The following is a 15589-nucleotide window of genomic DNA, read 5'->3' as shown; positions in this document are numbered from 1 at the left end:
GGAGGTTTGCTTCATTTGCTGATGCTGCTGAGAGTTGAGAACTACAGACCTGCATGAACCTGTTCCATGACTAGGAGATCTTGTGATCTTGCCCTACCAGTTGCAAAACCTCCCAGATAGGAAGGGGAAACTGGTACAGGCTTGGGCTCCCAGATAGTATTGAAGTATGCCAAAGGCTTGTACTGTACTAGCACTAGAGCATCAGAACGAATAAGAGTTGCTGGGTGATGCCCTTATAAAACATGATGAAGGCACAACAGGAGAAAGCAGACTCTTACGGAAAATCAAATTTAAAAAACCTAATCTGATGATTCCAATAAGAGGTTCTTTTGAACTCAGTTCAAGGGTGGGAACATATAGCTGACCACTGCATGCACTTGCGGCAGGAATTCACTATTGTCTGCAGCTTCTTCATGACTTGTATATTAAATATACAAGCAGTGAGACAGATGCCTATAGAAGTGTTACATGTGTTAGTGCATATACGGTGCACAAGTATTTTTTCTATAGAGAAGGGATGTCTGCATTAATTCTATTAACTGAAAGGGATGCTTTTATCACCTGTGATTCAGTGCACATGGAATTTTGCCTTCAATCAGGGCCTTCATTCCTTTTAAAGTTTGCTACTATGTCCACACAAACACATGGTCTAAGGCAAAGAGGTGTTATAGCTTTAAGAAGTAACATGGTGAAGTGGCAGAGGCCATGCTTTGAATTCATGATGTGCCAGGTTTGATCCTTGGATATAACCAGCCTCATATAACCAACACGCTTAACTCTAATTAATGCATGAAGGGGTTAAGACAATAGAGTAAGCTGTCCTGCCAGGCTTAGCTAGGTTACATGCCCTCATTGTGGAAGGAAGGGTTACCAAACTCTTTGCTCTTTTTCCTTTCCATCATGTGAACCCTACCAGTAAGGAGGTCAAAACTAGATGCTCCAACCTTAGACTGCCTGGCTTAAGCAAGCCATCTTTGTGTTTCTATATGAATAATTTGAAATATTTACCATTTTGAAACTGCCTATCTTTTCTTGCTGCTGTATGGATCTGACCTTTTGAAGAGTTTTAAGTACAGTGGTACCTCAGTTTTCAAGCGTCTTGGAAGCCAAACATTTTGGAAACCCAACTCCGAAAACCCAGAAGTAATTGCTTCCATTTTCAAACCTGCCTCAGTTGTCGAACAGCTTCCGCTGCATTTCCCCCCTTTTTTCTCCATTGACTTTGCCAACTGCCCTTTGTTCCTCGGTTGTCGAACATTTCGGAAGTCGAACAGTCTTCCGGAATGGATTACATTTGACAACCGAGGTACCACTGTAAACCATTTTAAACTTCCCAAACATGTGGTCTCTTGCTATGCTAAGGGAAGTGTGGAACTTTGGAAGCAACTTAGAAGGGGATATTTCAAAGGTCTAACAGCCTATATTTCAATGCTTTACTTTGTTGCCTGCTCTGTGATTTTAAACCTCTGCTGGGCTCTCTCATTTGCCCAGAACTTGCCCCAAATATAGGCACACAGTGAATTCTCATTTTATTTGACCATATTCTATTTTTCCTTTTACTAAACCAATACACATTTCCACTTCAGAAGTTCTTGGCAACTAGAGCTGAAGAAGACCCTTCCCCTGAGACATTGGAGAACTGCTACCAATTGGAGTAGACAACACCTGATTAGATGGGCCAATAATCTGACTCAGTATAAGACAATTTTATGGGTAAGTAATGCTTGCTCATTTCTCAATTTCCCTCAATTTCCTGTTGAATTTTCCCTTTAGAACTCTTTGTCAGGTATAACTAGGGCCAAACTAGAAAGGGCAGCAGCAAACTTATTTGTTGAAACTCAGATCTGCTCCGATCATTGTATAAAAGTGGGTGTGGGGATCCAAGCTTTAGAGATATGGAGGTATGTGGGTTGATGGAGCTGAGCTCTCCCTGTACCTACTTCTCATCATCTCCCCTAGGACAGAGTTATGAAACCTGCGGACCTCATGTCTTTGTTGGATTCTGATTCCCTTCACCACCATCCAGCATGGCCAATGGTCAGGGATGGAGGGAAACGTAATCTAATCATCTGAGAATTAAAATATCCATGATATAAACTATGTATAAGCTACAGGAAGTCACACAAAGGAGAAGGTTTAGAACTTCCTGCCCATGCAATCGTTTTGCTCTTAAAAACAGTCCCCACAACTCCCCTCTTTTTACATGGCTGAGAAAATCTAGGTTTAAACACTCCCACCTGCTGCTATTGAGTTTAGCTTAACAAATACTTGGTTGACCACAAACTTGACATGAGCCAACAGTGTGACGCGGCAGCTAAAAAAGCCAATGCAATTCTGGGCTGTATCAATAGGAGTATAGCATCTAGATCAAGGGAAGTAATAGTGCCACTGTATTCTGCTCTGGTCAGACCACACCTGGAGTACTGTGTCCAGTTCTGGGCACCACAATTCAAGAAGGACACTGACAAACTGGAACGTGTCCAGAAGAGGGCAACCAAAATGGTCAAAGGCCTGGAAACGATGCCTTATGAGGAACGGCTAAGGGAGCTGGGCATGTTTAGCCTGGAGAAGAGGAGGTTAAGGGGTGATATGATAGCCATGTTCAAATATATAAAAGGATGTCACATAGAGGAGGGAGAAAGGTTGTTTTCTGCTGCTCCAGAGAAGCGGACACGGAGCAATGGATCCAAACTACAAGAAAGAAGATTCCACCTAAACATTAGGAAGAACTTCCTGACAGTAAGAGCTGTTCGACAGTGGAATTTGCTGCCAAGGAGAGTGGTGGAGTCTCCTACTTTGGAGGTCTTTAAGCAGAGGCTTGACAACCATATGTCAGGAGTGCTCTGATGGTGTTTCCTGCTTGGCAGGGGGTTGGACTCGATGGCCCTTGTGGTCTCTTCCAACTCTATGATTCTATGATTCTATGATTCTATGAAATACTGCAAGCGTTCCCATCTCCAGCCTTTGCCCTTGACCAAGGAGAGATCAGCCTGCCTGTTTTCCAACAATCAAAGATAAAGTCTTATATTCCATCCCTGCTTCTTCCTGCCATTCATTTCCAGCTATTGCAGCTCATGAAGCACAAAGAAACTGAAATGCCTCTTTCACAAAAGTGCCAACTGTTATGCTGAGGGTACAGGGTGAGTGAATGGGCACAATGTGAAAAGCTCCTCTGATAAGGGAAGAGGGGGAACTTTTCCTCTAAGCAATTTGATTGAGGTTATTATTTAGCAGTCAAAAAAAAATAAGTTGGATACTCACTTTAGGAATCTGACTTGTGAATTCCTGAAAAAAGGACTCTACAAGGGACAAGTTGGTGAAGCAAAATGTTCGATAGATGTTTGTTCCAAAGACTTCCCAAAGGAGATTCTCTGATGATGCCGCCATGACTTTACAAATACCAGCTTTAAGGTTTCCTGCAGAAGACTTGTGCATCTGCATCTATAAAATAAATTTCCGTACAAGAAGAACTGAAAATGAGGTGGTTGTTTCAATGTGTGAATGATCAATGGTTTCATCAAATTTTTTGAACAGCTACAATTATTAGTGCAAAGGTTAGAGGATCACAATTATTACACCCATGAGGCTAGCAAAAGGGCTCAGGGCACCAGAACTTGTAAGAAATCTAAATTGGGACTGTGAGCACCACTACCCCACCCCCATACTTCCCAGTAAAGGAATATGGAGCCTGTCCGACTGCCATGCCCAGAAGTGACTATAGTTTGCTTGCACATGCACACACTCAGGGATGCACACATCTCTCTTAGACTTCATGTTCTATCTGGAAACCAGGAAGTATGTAAAGTATGAAGCTGCTACTAGCCCCAAACCCAGGCTCTTCTCAGAATGGACACTGAGATCCAGCACTGCAGGCCTTTTGGCGGTTCCCACACTGCGAGAAGTGAGGCTACAGGGAACCAGGGCCTTCTTGGAAGGGGCGCCCACCCTGTGGAATACCTCCCATCAGATGTCAAGGAGAAGAGTAACCCTTAGGAGACATCTGAAGGCAGCCCTGTATAGGAAAGCTTTTTAAGGTTTAGTGTTTCACTATGTTTTTATATATGCTGGAAGCCACCCAGAGTGGCTGGGGCAACTCAGTCAAGTGGACAGGGTACAAATAAATTTATTATTATTATTATTATTATTATTATTATTATTATTATTATTATTATTAGATGGACTGTGGCTTGTTTTTTCCTGGTGTGGTGGCAGCAGCAGCAACAATGGAGAAACAGAGCATATTTTAACTATGGATTCATATGAAAGGTGAACCAGGCATAGTCAAATCACATTCAATTGCACATCTATTCGTACCAGATCTCTGTGGAACAATCTAAAATAAGATCTGTTGCTATTTGAACATACCAACATACCAAGATAGCAATTTTGGAAACTAGAAACATGCTTGCATTTTCTTATTAAAATAAACCCACGCACTAATATTACGTAACAAAATGATATTCCAAAGGTGATTTCATTAAAGTGAATATAGAAATTACCTCTCCCAGACTGAGAATCTTGTTGAGCAAGTTAATTCTGGCATGGCTGGCTGATGAGGAAATATTTTCAGCAATGCTGCTCAGATTGACTGTTGAATCAATTAGCCCTGCAATGATTTTAAAAAACATACAAATTTCAAATTCTGAATTTGCCAAAGAATGTGAGCTCATGACGCCTCCTACGTAAAGTAAACAGTGCCTCTGTTTGGCATGGATAAATGTAGCCCTCATAATTCATTACTCCAAGCAGCAATAACTGGTAGGGCAGTTTGTGGTGCGAAACCAGGAGGAACCAGTTTGTTTTGGGAAGATCATGTTCTTGCCTTTGAATAAGGGAGCTGACGATCACCACTGTCTGCACCATGCAATCATACAATTGCTAGCTAGCTCAACAGTCATCCCCTGCTGATTTCAGAAGCCTGAGTCAAGGTAATGATCCAGCCAACAGCCACACACTTGCACTTCCTTCCCAATGCTTCAAAGTAAAGGTAGGATTTCCCCTCCCACCGCAGACACCCTGACTTGCAGTTTCCCCCAGGGAACAGCCTCATGTCACGAGCCAACCAAGGTGTTCCCACAAAGATTCTAAAACAACTCCCATTCACTTCAGGGGGTTTCTTCTTCAGCAGAACTTCCTTTCTCCCTTCATGCCATTTTAAGCAAGCCTGTTATCTATCTGATTTCAAACTGGACTATGGGAGCCACAAATTTTTATGGCTTAAAAAACCAATTTCCTGACGTTGCCGTCGTCCTGAACAAATTTTTATGGCTCAGGACACTGATTTTCTGCCTTTGTCTGAGTCCTGAGAAATTTCACTTTCCCTTTCACTTTGGCTCCCTAACCAGCCAATGAGGATACGTGAAGAGAAGGAAGGGGACTTTAGTTTTGTGTGTCGAGGTCCCCAAGACACCCCAATAAAAACACAATTGACACATAATTTTTGTTTAGGGCTTTTGGCATAATTTTGGCCACAACTTTATTAAAATACAGAAAATGTGAGTGGTTGCTTAGGCAGCGCTAGCAGCAGAGGCTTCTGCCTCTTCCCCCTTCTCTCTCTCTCTCTCTCTCTTTCTCTCTTTCTCTCTCTCCCTCTCCCCCCCCCCCTGCAGACATGGAAGGAGCAAGCAGGGCCAAAGTTGTTTGAGCTATTTCTAAGCAAATTTACTGAAATCTACACTTCCGACATGGGTTGCCATACGTCTGGACATTGTTTTGAACGGCCGAATCCCAACAATGCCTGGGAAATTCCAGATGTATGGCAAACCTAATATAAAGGCACACACCTGTAACTATTCTCAATAGTTTTAACTAATAAAGCACAATCATATCAATGACCTCCTGGGAATCAAGTCCTACTGAGCTTTTTGGAGCTTGCAGGACATGAGACTGCACACATATCTGGGAATAAGTCCCACTGAAGTTTTGCATATACATGTACAGTGGTACCCCGCAAGACGAATGCCTCGCAAGACGGAAAACCCGCTAGACGAAAGGGTTTTCTGTTTTGGAGGTGCTTCGCAAGACAAATTTCCCTATGGGCTTGCTTCGCAAGACGAAAGCCCATAGGGAAATCTCCGGGGACCTCTTTTAAATGCTGGTGGTGGGGAGCAAAGCCTTCCCCCCCCCTCCGGCCTTCAGAAGAGGTCCAGGAAGGCCGGCGCCTTTCTCTGCTGTCCCGGACGGCTTTTGAAGGCAGGCGGGGGGGCAAAGACTTTCGCCCCCCGCCCGCCTTCAGAAGCGGTCCTGGACCTCTTCTGAAGGCGGGCGGGGGGCGAAAGTCTTTGCTCCCCCCTGCCTGCCTTCCCGGGAGAGCTTTTGAAGGCAGGCGGGGGGGGAGGGCAAAGACTTTCGCCCCCCGCCCGCCTTCAGAAGAGGTCCAGGACCTCTTCTGAAGGCGGGCGGGGGGCAAAAGTCTTTGTCCCCCCCTGCCTGCCTTCCCAGGGGCTTTTACATCGCCCCGGACAGCGGAGAAGTCCTCCGCTGTCCCAGGCGATTTTAAAATGCCGCCCGCTAGCATTTTAAGATCGCCCCGGAGGGCGGAGAAGTCCTCCGCTGTCCCGGGGTTTTTTAAAATGCTGGGGGTGCGAAGAAAAGCCCTTGTCCCCCCCCCAGCCTTCAGAAGAGGTCAGGGGACAGACTGTCCCCGGACCTGGTCTGAAGGCGGTTTCCCTAGGAACGCATTAATTGATTTTCAATGCATTCCTATGGGAAACCGTGCATCGCAAGACGAAAAACTCGCAAGAAGAAAAAACTTGCGGAACGAATTAATTTCGTCTTGCGAGGCACCACTGTATATAGACTTCTGCTGTTACTAAGATATCCTCAGCTGCTTAAAATAATTGCTTACTCACTCAAGTACCCATAGAAAACAAAGCAATTGATTTAATAGAACTCGCCTGGGCCCTTGTTCAAATACTTCTCCATGGTTGTAACATTTATCTGCAGCTAAGAGAGGAAGTTTGCTAAACTCTTAATAGAATCAAATAACCTACCCAATGAACCATTCTTGCTTTTGGGAACATCAGCACTCTGGGATGATGGATGGCTGTCCTTCTCCAGGTTAGCTGACCTTCTCCATTTTCTGATAAGGAAAAAGGAGTGAGAAGAATCCTGCATCATCACTTATAGTTACCCCTTCACTGAAGCTCCTTGCATTAAACCACTCAGGCCAAGTTCTTCCCACCAAAATGTGAATTTCTTGATAAAGCACTGCCTTTATTTCACGCAATGGGTTGTTGTTTTGTTTAAAACCATTCTGGAACCAATCTTGATGTTATTTCCATTATGTTTTTTTATAATAATTTTTATTGCATTTTTTTTCCAAATTACAGATAAGACAGAAAAAAGAAAGAACATAGAAAATAGAAAGAAAGAAAAAACAGAAAATCACAACCATTTCAACAACTTATTTCAGATTTCTATCGGACTTCCCCTCATCTCCCACATAGTGCATTCTTAACAATAAAATTATCAGCAAATTTATAACCTTGTTTCATGTGTTTCTTTGTACTTTCAATTGCAGTTTAAGTTTAAATCCCTTATTTTCCATTTACTCTAAAAATATAACATATTGTCGTTTTTACCCATTTAAACTTTGATTCTTTCATAAATATTATCCAATTTCATATATAATCCACTCTCGTTGCTGGGGCTAACATTACAAGTCATACGGCATCTTAAGATTCATATAACTTATAATACTTTTGCAAATAGTCCTTAAATTTTTTCCAATCCTCCTCCATTGCTTCTTCTCCCAAATCTCGGATCCTTGCAGTCATCTCGGCTAGTTCCATGTAGTTCATCAATTGCGTCTGCCAGTCCTCCAGTGTGGGTAAATCTTGAGTCTTCCAATGCTTAGCAATAAGGATTCTTGCTGCTGTAGTAGCATACATGAAAAAAGTTCTATCCTTCTTTAACACCTTCTGGCCGACAATGCCCAGAAGGAAGGCCTCCGGTTTCTTGGGAAAGGTGTACTTAAACACCTTTTTTAACTCGTTATAAATCATTTCCCAGAAGGCCTTCAATCTTGGACAAGTCCACCAAAGGTGAAAGAATGTCCCCTCAGCTTCCTTACACTTCCAACATTTATTATCGGACAAATGGTATATCTTAGCCAGTTTGACCGGGGTCATGTAGCACCTGTATACCATTTTCATAATATTTTCTTTCAGAGCATTACATGCAGTAAACTTCATACCGGTGGTCCATAACCTCTCCCAGTCTTCAGACATGATATTATAACCAATGTCCTGAGCCCATTTTATCATGGCTGATTTAACTGTCTCATCCTGAGTGTTCCATTTAAGCAGCAAGTTATACATTCTCGATAATAACTTGGTCTTTGGTGATGTTATTTCCATTATGGACAAGCTATTTGCTCTCCCCCCTGGTGGTCTTTCTCATAGGGTATGGCAAAAAGAGGATAGGGCCAGATCCAAGACTGCAGCTCCATCACAAGGTAATGCTGCAACAGTATAGCAGAAGCACCCAGGATGTTGCAGGTGCAACAGTTCAAGCACATGGCACATGGCAGCTCTTAACTGAGACAAATGCTGGTAGAAGTGAGCATGATGAAAGGAAGACTGGGAACAACAGCAAGTCTAACCACAACCTTAATGACAAGATACAGAGCCCCTGCAACCACAAGGAATCAGCAGAAGCCCTAAAATGTGCTAACCAAGACTCACCATGAGCATGCAGCCTCTAGACAGCAGTTCTCAACCTGTGGGTCCCCAGCTGTTGTTGGACTACAACTCCCATCATCCCTGAGCTCTGACCTTGCTGGCTAGGGGTGATGGGAGTTGTAGTTCAACAACATCTGGGGACCCACAGGTTGAGAAAGGCTGCTCTAGAAGGTTGCCATGAGAGAATCCGGCTCTCCAACTCTAAAGGTTTTGCCACTTCTGGGTTAAAACCTCGAGTGATTTGTTCAGAAAAGCCAGGTGTGTAGAGGGCAGTTTGGGAGATTTTTAATTCACAATTAACTCTCCTATCATATTTCCTCACCTTTCTCTTTCAAGACCTTATAAGAATTTCTCATGAATCCTATCTAAGTTAATTGACCAACACCACAAAATCAGGGTCAACCACCACTCTCTTCGGTGTACACATTCCGTGTGACCTTAGGCAGGGATGCAGGGTTAGAGTATTGTATAGGAGATTCTGGGTGCAGAATAGATGTAGCTCAGTGACAGAGCACCTGGTTTGCATGCAGAAGGCCTCAAGTTCCACCCCCAGCCTCTCTAGGTAGGGCTGGGAATGTCTCCTGTCTGAAACCTAGGAGAGCAACTGCAAATCAGTGCAGACAACAGAGCCAGGTGGTCAGACTTGGGGTAAGGTAAACTTCCTGTGCGTGGTCTACATCAAAATATTTCAAATCTTAAGAGAGAGTCTCAGAGGAGCAAGGAATGTGCTTGATAAAATTGATCACTTAGTTTTGCTGCAAGCTGATACTATTGTTATGTGTTTGCATGTGCCAGATCCCTCTGATCCTTGGATTCAGCAAGTATTAAAAGCTAATCAAGCCCGGCTAGCTTCCTACAGTTGAGAGAGTTGTGGCGATTCAGAGAGCTATCTGCTAGCTCTGTGGGGATTATTAATAGCCAGACAGATAGTTTGGGTCTATCACTCACTCCGGAGACAGAGTAATCTAGGATTTATCCTCAAGACACTTGGATCAAAGCCGTTTTTCTGCTGTCTGCACCTTGCACAGGAGCAAGGAAGAACTGGCAAGCTAAGGAGCAATGCCAATAAAAGAATCTCACCCTCTCTTTTAAAAGCCCTTTAAAACATATTTAGTACAATGAAACTGTAATGAGAATCACACATCCCCTTTCCATCTGCTTGGGAAAATTTATAATTTGAAAATCTGTGAGTACTACCTTTTGTGGCTGGAAAAACAGAAAGGAAACTAATTGCTAAAGAGTTATAGCAAAGCAGACAGGCTGATTTCTGGTAGACAACAAAAATTAAATCAGATGATAGGAAATCCTCAATCCTTTTACTTTGTTTCTTGCCACTAAAGAACCAGGGAAATCAAAAGTGAAGCAGCCATAACTAGCCATGAGAAAGGAAGCAGACAAGAATCTGCTTTTGAAATAACACAGTTACAGCTGTAGAAGTCCAGGACTTTTAAGGGGGAACATTAAGGTGGATTTAATGTCTAATAAGATCTAGAACATTAAAAGCACCCAATGTGGTACCTTTGGATGACCCAGTGACTGTTGGTATTGTTTGGCAGTTGATGGATGAATAATTTAAAATAATCAGATCAATGTTTGATGAAGATGAAGGGAATGATGGGGGAAAATGAGCCAGAGTAATATGAGGTCGAAAATGGAAATGGAAAGGCGGCATACACAGAGGCTTCAGACCAAATTGATGAAATGTTGGCAGGACTGGATCAATAAATAATTAAACGGAAAGAAGCAGACGGTGATGCAGAAATGGAAATGATTCCCACACAAGGATTTGGAGAAGTAAAAGATAAAATCACAAATGGTGAATCTGAATCTTATGTAACAAGAGGACTTACTCCCTTACCTGTTTATGGGTGATACCTCATTCAATTTTGGTAGCAGGTCTTCAGGTGTATATGGTGTGCTTTTGCACCTGGCATCTGAACTACAAAGCACAGTTTGAAGAAATGGAAAGAAACCTGCACTGGGAAGGTTCCGGGGGGCGAGATAACCTGGAAAGTAGGCAAGAAATAGGCATAAATCAGTATGGCTTGGTGGTATGCATGAGAATCGGTGAAAAATTACGGTCCATTTTTTATTATTAAAAGTTTCTGATAATGAAGAGAAGTAAAACAGAACCACGCATAGATTAGAAATGAAGGTTTGGACAGCAAATCTAAGTACAAAGAAGAGTGATATTTATTTCCAGCGGCCACCTCCAAGGGCAGAAGTAAACAAAGCCTTGTGCAGATGGCCAACCAGATCAAGGGGGGTCAGACTTCCCAGCCCTGTTCTCCATGCATTCAAGGCTCCATCTGGAGAGGGTCCTGCAGCTTAGGACCCCCTGTGCATGATCTAGAGCCTGTCTTATACAGAGTACAGAAGAAGTGCCCAGGTCCAGGATGAAGAAAATAAATCAGGGAAGACTGGTAGAGGCAAGAGTGGATATAGCCACTCAGATCGTTCTAGAAACCTTTATAACATATCATATACTATTCTTTGCTCATCGTCCTGCCAGACCTGCTCCTTGCCTTGCTGGCCTCTTTGCACCTGGCCTAGAAGGTCAGGCCCTGACTGACTCCACTTGGCTGCTGAAAAGGCCAGAGGCCACCTTCGCTGTGAGTCAGCAGGACCCGCTTCTCAGGATACCTAGAGACACTTGGTGTGGGGTATTGTTTGGGGTTTTTTGTTGAGGTCAAAATTTAATTTTGGAGATGCTTAATTTTGTTGTTTGGGGTATTTTTAAGATTCATTATTGTTAGCCCTTATTATGACTTATGTAGGGATCACTTAATTTTATTGCATACCTATTGATATGTAATTTATTGGCTATTAAAACTTTTCTTATATTTTTGTGATTATGTAAATCTTTTCATGTTGTAAGCCGCCCAGAGCTTGGTTTAACTGTGGAAAGCCAGCATACAAATAAACAACGATGATGATGAAGAAGAAGTGTAATGGACTGATGAGCATTTGGCATTCTGTTTCCCAGGTTACTTTATCATCCTTGCCTGGTTTTCTGGATGCAATGCACCAAGGTTTCCCCTCACTATGAACTCCAGTGTACACCCCGGTGTAAAAGCTGACTAAATGGTGCACAGAAAAAGTATTCATCCAAAGTCATTAAAATCTATGTCTTTATTGTTGATATTTTAAATATGAGTTAATCCCAATCACACGTGTGGTGGTATGGTTTAAAGTGCATATAAGGTATGTGCTGAACCGACCTCCTCTTATTCCCCTCTCTTTCTCCTGCAGTCTACCCTCAGACAGCTCTCTTTTGGTACTGGAATCTGGCTGGGAGCAACGGCAGATTTAGGGCAGTGCAAGTGCCCCACAAAGGACACCAAGACGAGGAGGCACACAATAATATATTTATATGGGGTACCTACTGAGAAGATCCATTAAAAAGCAACTGTACCAAAAGGAATTATTGTGAAAATAAGACATCTTTATAAGAGTTGCCAAATTTTGTCTTCACTCAGGATGCCATATTACCAAAGTCTGTCCCTGCTGGGGGGGGGGGAAGTAAGGAAGGGGTGAGTTCACACTTAGATCGTACTCTCAATTGAGGAAAGCTCATGTGTAAATATTCAGATCTGCTAAGAGCTCATTTAGTTTAGCATAGTTGGCATGGTGTGGAGAAAAGCTTTTCTCCCTTGTCATACTAGAACTCCTGAACATCCAACAAAGCTGAATCTTGGAAGGTTCACGGCAGACCAAAAAAACTCCACCTTTGTTGCATGTAGTTAAAGCGTTGAATTTGAGTCCACAAAAGGAAGCAATGGCCACCAGTTAGATGGCTTTGAAAGCATTTGGCCCAGCTACAACATAAATCTCTCCCATACCATTCTCTACAGCCACAACAGGTGCTGTAACTCCCCAACAGTTTGACTTCACCCCTGAAAGCACACTCCTCCTTTATTTCCCAAAACAGACAGGTGCCAACAAAGTAAATTCATGGAGTTGAAAATTACAAATGAAGTCTACCTATTAATTAATGACTGTTGGATAGCAAAGCAACAATGATTGCACAGTTGCCTTCCTGTTCTAGAAGTGGATTCTGATGTAATTAAAGTAACATAACATTAAAATGACAAAGCAGTTAATTAGTGCCTTCTTAGGGCAGAACATCAGTCGTGGACAAAGGGGTTCAGAGACTGGAGATATAGATAGATAGATAGATAGATAGATAGATAGATAGATAGATAGATGCTAGATAGATAGATAGATAGATAGATGATAGCTAGCTAGCTAGCTAGCTAGCTAGCTAGCTAGCTAGCTAGATGATAGTTATTTGCAGGTTTTCCTGATGGTGGTTGCAACAGACACCATGGGTGTTTGCTATTTATATCATGTAAGGACAGTAAGTTTTGTTTATGCAAGCATTTCTACTCCATCTTTCTGTCCCATGACTGAAAAATCTATATATACAATAAGAAAAATACAGGAAAAACCATAATTGTAGCCAACAAATAAAAGCAAAGAGTGTCCAATAAGCAATCCCTGAAACAACAACAAGGAGAGAGTATAAAACTGGGGAAATTAAAATATATACAAAACACTCAAATGGCTTTAAATACAAAAAATACAGGAAAAATAAAAATTAAATCAAGGTTAAATGCAAAATTTTGTTTCATCAAAAGAAAAGGAACAGAATAGCAAGTAAGAACATAGCAGTTCATAGGAACATCAGTTTCAGATTCTCACAGCACAAAACATGTTTATTCAGAAGTCCCTCTGAGTTCATTGAAACTTCACAGAAAGTTTTAAGTTTGCAGTCTAAGGGAGGAATCTCTATCTATTTTGACCACTGAGGAGATTCCTTAAGGGCTGTAAGGCCTCTATTTGAAGGAGGCCTCCAAGGTGGGGCACATGGTTCTTCCTTTCTCCATTTTATCCTCATAACAAGCATCACTCCTGAGTAGGGATGAGAATCTGGTCTCCCAAATCTCAATCCAGCACTCAAAACTACTAGCAGTTGTTTTAAGTACGCTGATCCCAGGTAGGCCTGGGCAATGTATTGATACCTCACCCAGGGCCACTATGAGGGGCAGACTGCGATGGCAGCTTCACTCAGCAGTATATTGCGAGTGAAACCGCTGCCATTCCTGAGTTCCTCTACCACCAGTGCCCAGTGCACCAAAAGAGAAACAAGCTGTAGCCGGGTGCTGGAAGCAGAGGGACTTAGGAGCGGCAGCAGTTAGTGATATACCGTGAAGCCACCATCCCACTCTGCCCTCATACCGACGCAGAAGGAGATACAAGCTACATTGGCAAGGCTGAGGAGTGTGCGACTGCCCTTGCCTCAGCCAAGCAGTTTCATGGAGCCCCTGACCCACCACTGGCGTACATGAGCCAGTGGTGGTGTGCAGGCTCCATGAAACTGCTCCATTGAGGGGCGCACGGTTTCCGCTCCCGTCAGCCAAGCAGTTAACGGAACACCCAGCCTACTGCTGGCTCATGTGAGCCAGTGGCGGGGTGGGGGCTCTGTTAAAGTGCTCCCTTCCCCCAGCTGAAGGAGCCTCAATGCTTCTCTGGCTTGCTTACAACCCTAACCCTAGCTGAGCAACCCTAATGCTTCTCCTGCTCGCGTGCAAGCTGGAGAAGGATTGCGGCTACTAAGGTGAGGAGCGGGAGGCTTTGTGCTCTCTAGCTGAGCAGCCCCAATCCTTCTCCTGCTCTCATGCACGGTGGAGAAGGATGGGGTTGGTTAGATGGTGAGCATGAAGCTGCTTCCTCCCTGGCACTGTGAGGCGCTGGGGTGAAACCACCTTGGCAATCTCACCCTGATGCCTCAGCGCTGTGGTGGGAAGCGGGGTTTTGAACACTGCAATGTACCGCTAGATCATGATGTTTGCCTAGCAATACATTGTGATGTAGAAAACCTGACATTGTCCAGCCCTAATCCCAAACACAAAAGGCTTTTGTAGATTAAAATCAGCACACTGAATTGTGCTTGGAGATGCGCAAGCTTTAGGCATCTGCTGTTCTGTAACTGCACAGCTATTCAGTGGCATAGCATGTGTTGCCAGAGTCTGGGACCTTGCAGGGGTGGGGAGGGAAAAGGATGGAACAGGCATGCACATGCAACTGACTAATTGCCTCCGCGTCACACAGGAGATCATAGCCACAGAGATAAGAAAAGAGTAGTCAATCTGTTGTCTGTGGAGGTCACTTCCTGTAATGGCTTGGCTCTCCCACAGAAGCGAAGCGAGACACTGGTAGGAATTATCTCAGGTTTATTGCTCAAACACATAAATCACTCCTTCACTCCGTGTCTGACTCCAGGTTAGCAGTTGCTGAGTCTAAACTCTGCCTCTTCCTCTTCCTCCAACAGGGGAAAAAGCCCTTTCGCTTTCGCTCTTTTCCCCTCCTCTCACTGACCCTTTCATGCCTTCGAGTTTTGGGGCTGGCTATTTCCGGCCTCTCTCCCTCTGTTTCTGAGCTGAAACTGTTAGTTTGTGTATCTCTGCTCTGGCCCCCCTTTCCTTGTCCACTATGCTCAGGGATGCTGCCTGCTCTCTGTTCTGTGTCAGGCGGCTAGGCTGGCCCTCCTCCTTCCCACATCCCAGGGTTCTTCTCTCTCTTTCTCTGGCCTCATTCCCAGCCTCTATCAGCTGCAGAACGAAGCTGACACTTCCTGGTTCTCATGGAGAAGCTGTTTTCAACGGACCCGGTGACAGAAGCACACGCCTGTATTAAGGCAGCACCCAGTGTTGAAGCTTTGCACCTAACAATTTTGCACCCGGGTCAATGACCCCTATGCCGCTATTCAAGCAGAAACAGAATCCCTCAGACAACCTGTTACTTTACAAATGCAGAGCTGAGATATCCCACATTGGTACTGTGAGGGTGAAACTCACCTTGGTCACTAGCAATGGAAAACATGGCAACAGACAATATGTTCT

General features: G+C 43.6%; 1 protein-coding gene across 1 annotated transcript in view; it reads right to left on the bottom strand.

Moving 5' to 3' along the window:
- ABCA12 (ATP binding cassette subfamily A member 12) overlaps positions 1–15589 on the bottom strand; it is a 138821-nt gene that overhangs the window by 102304 nt on the left and 20928 nt on the right. Inside the window, exons 3-6 of the mRNA XM_082219734.1 lie at positions 10543–10690; positions 6993–7081; positions 4500–4606; positions 3262–3441 (exon numbers count right to left, since the gene is read on the bottom strand). Coding sequence (XP_082075860.1) covers positions 3262–3441; positions 4500–4606; positions 6993–7081; positions 10543–10690 — 524 coding nt within the window. The remainder of the gene's footprint in view (positions 1–3261; positions 3442–4499; positions 4607–6992; positions 7082–10542; positions 10691–15589) is intronic.

The sequence above is a fragment of the Podarcis vaucheri genome, assembly GCF_965113315.1.
Source record: "Podarcis vaucheri genome assembly, chromosome: 1".
In the NCBI taxonomy this organism is placed as follows: domain Eukaryota; kingdom Metazoa; phylum Chordata; class Lepidosauria; order Squamata; family Lacertidae; genus Podarcis; species Podarcis vaucheri.
This window is presented reverse-complemented; position numbering and strand designations above follow the sequence as displayed.